Here is a 6,223-nt window from a genome sequence, read left to right as displayed (position 1 = left end):
TGGTATAAATAGTATAGAGCTTTGATATGAGTGAGTAATTCTAGTAGTTGTATCTCTCTTCTTGAATCTTCAATAAAAGTTTCTCTCCTTCAAGATTCAATTGAGTTCATCTTCTACACTATCAACCTCTTACTTGTTCGATCACTTTCTTGGCTTACTTTCATCACATATTTAATAGGACGGAGTGAATATATAATTGATTAGTAGTATAATTTTTATCATTATTATTAATTTTTGTATTTTAAAATGGGGATCAATAATACTATTCAAAGTCTTGGGATATATAGGAGTACGCAAGTTCTAAACGCCTCGTAATTTTTAGCTTAAAATTTAAGAAATACTCCGTACTTGATAAAATTTATGTTTTCCAACTCTCCAATTGGATTGTACTTCGAAATACCATATCCATATATAACACCAGAACAATCGGATTTATAAAGTCGAAATCCTTACAAAACAATACTACTTAGTTTCGAAATTCGAATTCATGATACAAGAATGAATCAATTTTCAACTTCTTGAAGCAGTTGGTCTCACTCAAGATGATCGTGAGGCCTGATCGACATAAAGAAGGCGGCATACTGGCGGAGACGCCGATCGCTATCATCTCCGGTGGAGCGAAAGCTCAGCGTCCGCCGCGTTCTGTCAATGTAGCGCCGCCAAGCCAGCTGGATGTTGACGGCGGCCCAAGTCCTCCAGTTGGAGGAGTAGTACCTGGAGGTGCGTGTCAGCCTCTCGTTGGCGAATTTGTAGCGAAAGTGATCGGTTATGTATCTCAGATGTTTGGCTTCCAGGGCGAATGCTTCGGTGGACTCGATGCACGTGAAGGTGGCTGAGGAAGCCGGGAGTCTGTCCATGAAAGGGCGGCGGAGGCACCATGACATGAGCTCGTCCCCAAAGAAGCCTCCGGGCTCTAGCATGCTTGTCGCCACCACTCCCCGGCTTAAGTTTTGGCTGCTCTGCACACGGCCCCGGACAATGAACACCATCCGTGGCACCGGGTCTCCTTCTCTTATGATCTATTTGATGGAAGATGTAACATTTTTAAGACTCTTTTGCTACTATTACTAGGAGCAAAAGTAGAGCAGTACTCACATAAGTTAAGGACATTTTGATCTAGAGTTATATGATAGGCAAAGAATATCCAAGTCATAATGTATCCAACCAAATACGCCAATATTAATGGATTTCATAGTCTCTAAATACTTCTACAATTTGTACTTGATGGATATCAAATTTAATTTGTTTAAGTATCTTATTCTTTAATTATTAATCATCTATACACTGTAGCGAACTTCCAGGATTCGAATATAAGATGGAACGGACGTTACCTTTTCATTTTTGGAGAACACGAGGGGTTGAACACGGTCGCATATGTTGTCGAGGATCAGGTCATCCAAGTTGTGGAATATCGGTACCTAATTAAACATGAATCAAATTGTAAACTGGAATGCTTCAAGAAAATGCAATTGTTTTGTAGTCAAAGAAGTCACCTTTTTAATAAGATCAAGGCAGAGGAAGCGTTTGATGTCTCGCCTAAGCCCTTCAGGCAAGTCTTTAATGAGTTCCATCTCATCATCACACCCCAGAGTTGCCCATTTTTGATGCTCATAACGCCGGACTCTTTGCCTCAGCTCCGAGGGCAGCTGTCTCCGCTTCATCCACCATTCCGTGTCACGGATCCTCAGTTGCATCTTTCGCTTTTTGGCCATCACGGCGTGCAAAAATACCTATGGTACATGAGAGTTGAATAGGTTTGTTAGAAATCCAACAAGTGGGATCCTTTAATTACTAACAATCCAGTCCTACTCAAAATTTATCCAAGGATAGATTTGCACAGTTACCTGAATATTACCAATTAACAAGGTGAATAGCATGAGGCCACTGAGGACAGTGCATATACTGAACATCACTTCCAACCAATGGCTCGTGGGCTCCAAGTCATTTCCGAAGGTGCTGCAATCAAAACACCATTTAATATTTAGCAGCAAATCCTAGTGACTAATTATTTTGTTGTTGCAAGAGCTATTCAATTATCACCTCAGAGTCATCAATCCCCAGAAAATGGGATAGAGGATCTTCACAGCGATGGAGTTGCTCGAGACGACGGGGAGAGCCCACTTGTATATCCCATACTGGAACGGTCCGTTTACATCCAAACACAAGGGCTTTCTCATGGTGGAGTTACCACCACAGGGGATGTCCATACTCCCTGATTTCAGTATCTGATAGCAAACCTCCTCCGAGCAGGACAACGACAGGTTACACGTTTTACTCATATCACAGCGTTTCTTCAGGCACGATGCCACACGCTGTATGGCTAGAACATACCAGCATCCACCAGCAACCTGAAAAATACAGACAATGAATGTATAACATCCTTTTTCAAGTAACTATACAGAATTTTATCTGGATATGAACTTACATGAGAAGCAATGAAGTATGCTATGAGATTAAGGCCAAAGCCCCACCAAATTGTACCAAATATATACCCTGTGACCTTTTGCATTCTTCTCATCAAACATAGGCAGTGATAAACCTTGGGAAGGAACTGGAACAAGAAGATGAGTAGGAGAATGGTCATTATCAGCTTTATCTGCTCGTCTCTTATCAATCGCGGTACGAGTAGCCAAAACGCCGCCTGCATCAAAATCAAAAACCAGATTGTAAGGCCAAGAAGCCAAACATTCAAGGTATAAAACAACGATTTCTGAAACCAAATTTGTCACATCCAACTCAAAGCACAATCTCGTAGAGATTCTCCTCTTGCTGTTAGATTAGATGGGTCATTGAAGCAGAGTTTTCAAAAAGAAAATCTAAAATTATAGAAATGGAAGAGTAGTATATTTCAATATTTGAAATTGATCAATCCTAATCTCGGTATAGTATTTAATTAAAACAAAATGTAGTAGTAGTATGACCTGAGGCAGGGGCAGAATAACAAAGACATCAAACCAGAAGCCTTTGAGGGAGCGGAGGTAGTGTGCGGCGATGACACGTGGGTCCCAGACGAGCTTGCCGCAGCCGATGACGAGCGACTCCCGTGACACGAAGGCGAGGCGGAACTGCAGCCAGAGGTGGACCAGGTGCACAGCGTCGACGCACGTGCGGAGAATGGCGACGGCGGCGGCCAAGCCACCGTCCATGTAGAGGCAGGGCGATCCGCCCCGGCCGATGGAGAGCGCGTAGAAGAAGAGGGGGTCCACCGCCAGCGCCATCCCACGCGCCAGCAGAAACGCCCTGTTCCACCGCTGCACGCGCTTCGTCCGCGGGTCCAGCACACCGCCCTGCCCCTGGCGCCGCTTCTGCTTCTCCGGCCGGTTCTTTATCGGGAGCAGCGAGGAGCCGGCCGAGGCCTCCCACTCCGACTGCCCGGCTCTCTCGCAGCTGGTCGAGTGGAACACCGGAACTCCCACTTGAGTGCATTCGTAGCACTCGCCGGAGCCCGAGAATTGGTAGTCCTCGCCGTATTCTGGCTGGACCGATTTCCGCCGGAATAGTCCAAACCACCTGCGCTGAACAAAGTTGAGTTTAGCTAAATTAAATTAAATTGGGAATTAATTAAATAATGAATTGAAGAACCTTGAGATGGGGAAGGGGAGGTGAGGCATCTTGGTGGGTAGGAAACCATTTAATTTGGTGCAAGAAGAAGCAGAGATAATGAAAGTGGAGATTGGAGGTGTGTGGTAATATGTAGGGAGTGATAGAGTTGATGAATGGATGTGAATCATCCATCGGCCATGTTGTGTTCTGTTATGAGCATGTTTTGATGCTGACAATTGGTAGGAGGCTTTGTGGAGACGAGGTGAACGTGTAGGACATGCATGTCTTTCTCTTTTTTTCTTACACTTTTGTGGGGTTGGCCATTGCTTAATAATACTTCAAGTAAAAAAAAGTTACTGCACTGCAGTTTTTAAATTTGATGTTGCAACTGTCATATAAACACTAGTTCTCGGATGTATTGGCAATTGGCATTGATTTATTTTGACGACTTGTGTGTACATTTTGGACTAGAGGTTAATGACGAAGTACTTCTACCTCATCTATTCAATTCGATATGTGTGATAGCATTTCAAGGTTCACAAACTTATTATGATCTAAATGAACTTTTTATATGTACATATATTATGTTTCAAAATGTATAAATTTTTTTATTGAACACGCATTCTAGTGCATAATTTGTAAAAGAGATATTGGTCCCTAAAATCATGAACTTTGGTCAAAATGTATTTCCCATAAACTTTAAAATTGGTCTAGACTATCACAAACTTTGCACTTTGTTTTATACTATTTCTCACGGCATGTCTATCACCATATTTGACTAATTCATGAGACTTTTTTTTATCATACATGACACAATTAAATCAATGTGGTTTTCTCCGTGACTTTTTATCATACTTACTTGTTATGAACTTAAAAAATGGTTTAAAGAATCATAAAACGTATCATGGTTGTCCACGTAAAATAAGATTTTGATGAAAATATCTTATTTGGATTAGTATTAAAGTGCAAAGTTTGTGATATTCTAGACCAATTTTAAAATCCGTTGGAAATATCAAATTTTGGCCAAAGTTCATGATTTTAGGGACCAATATACCTTTGTAAAATAAGAGAGTAAATAAAATTAAAAGTATTATTAGTAGATAATGATATACGTATTATTAGTAGTCTAATTGGGTATATTAAATTAGAAAGTTTACACTAAATAATAACTGGATAAAAAGAAAATATAGTTCCTACTGACAAAATAAGTATTTTACTATAGTAATGATCTCTTCCACAATAATACATTATTGTATATTACTAATTGGTTTCTTAGTATGAATAAAAAGTGATTAGATCTTTCATCAAATAATAACTGGATAAAAAGAAAATATAGTTCCTACTGACAAAATAAGTATTTTACTATAGTAATGATCTCTTCCACAATAATACATTATTGTATATTACTAATTGGTTTCTTAGTATGAATAAAAAGTGATTAGATCTTTCATCATTTTATTACTAAATGTAGAAAATGTTAGAGTTTCAACTAAATCACTTAACAAATTTAGCCGTGAGATAATAAGTTTACTACCATAATCAAATTTGGTTCAGTTAACTAACAAATTTCACTGAACAAGCTCGAATGAGCTATTTTATGGGATAGGATCCTCTGTGTGCAAAGAGCACAATAAGAAATACTTTAGTGGTTGTTGTTGCATTTCAAGCACAATTTTGAGTATTTTAATCACAGTATTTTCTGTTGTGCTCTTTGGCACAACAGAGGATCCTATCCCGCTATTTTAGCCGTATTTTAAATAACTTGCGTTTATTAACAATCTTCATGTCATGTTTTCGAAATGTTTTCGAAATGCATAGAGCCGTAGAGCCGTCACCCATTGTTTATATTTCAAAATGATACTCTCTATCTTATTTAAAATGGCCATTTTGTAAGATGAGATGAGATTCTATATAGAATTGTTAACTGTATAGTTAAGCAAAAATAAATTAAGTAATTGATACTATTATAATAAATAAATAAAAAAGAAATTTATTCCAAAAACAGAAAATGACCAATTTGGTCTGGACAAATAAGAGCATTCCCAACAGTTTCCCTAAAACCTCCCTTATTTCTCCCTAACTCCTGCCACATCAGCGCCACATCAGCACTATAATTTATCCCCAGTTTTAGCCAACTGCTCCAATGGTTTCTCCCTTATTTATCTCTAACTCAACATTTCATTTTTACATCATCACTAATTTAATTGTTTTATTTTTGTATATAATAAAGCTAGCTAATTTAATTTATAAGACAAAACAAATAATAGTAATAAAGTTCGTTGTATTAAACACGGGTAAACATTACAACGACGAAAATTAATTAAAAAAAAATAGTACAGGAATGGGAAAAAAAAATTCAAAGTAAAAAAATTCAAGGGCGGTGGGCGCGGTTTCTATTTGCCCACAATTCTTCGATCATATCGTGTTGTAGTGCTCGATGGGCCTCCTTCTGGTGTATGTCCATGAACGCCTTGAACCGTTCATGTTCGTTGTACGGTACACCCCGGCGGGCGGACTCGGACTCGGTTGAGCCACCGTGACTCGATGATGCAACACTGGGAGCGGGAGGTACCTCCTCTTCGGAAGAAGAATGAGATATCTCCTCGTCGGACCGAGAATGAGAAGACGATTCAGAATTCATTAAATATAGATGGAGAGAGAGAAAATAAATGAAGAGAGA

General features: G+C 39.2%; 1 protein-coding gene across 1 annotated transcript; it reads right to left on the bottom strand.

Annotated features, from left to right (window-relative positions):
* Positions 1-384: 384 nt before the first annotated feature.
* On the bottom strand, positions 385-3,747 carry LOC125195708 (cyclic nucleotide-gated ion channel 2-like). Its single transcript, XM_048093879.2, has 8 exons — positions 3,583-3,747; positions 2,922-3,510; positions 2,426-2,641; positions 2,041-2,348; positions 1,845-1,956; positions 1,494-1,730; positions 1,332-1,418; positions 385-1,019 (listed from the first exon to the last, which is right to left on the bottom strand). The coding sequence occupies exons 1-8, from the start codon at positions 3,729-3,731 to the stop codon at positions 534-536; spliced, it is 2,184 nt and encodes a 727-aa protein (XP_047949836.1). The 5' UTR covers positions 3,732-3,747; the 3' UTR covers positions 385-533.
* Between the last annotated feature and the right edge of the window lie 2,476 nt (positions 3,748-6,223).

Source organism: Salvia hispanica, chromosome 4, assembly GCF_029641045.1.
Source record: "Salvia hispanica isolate PSC_SH4W2 chromosome 4, Shi_PSC_v1, whole genome shotgun sequence".
Lineage (NCBI taxonomy): Eukaryota > Viridiplantae > Streptophyta > Magnoliopsida > Lamiales > Lamiaceae > Salvia > Salvia hispanica.
Note: the sequence above shows the minus strand (reverse complement) of the source record. Positions and strands in the feature narration are given on the sequence as shown.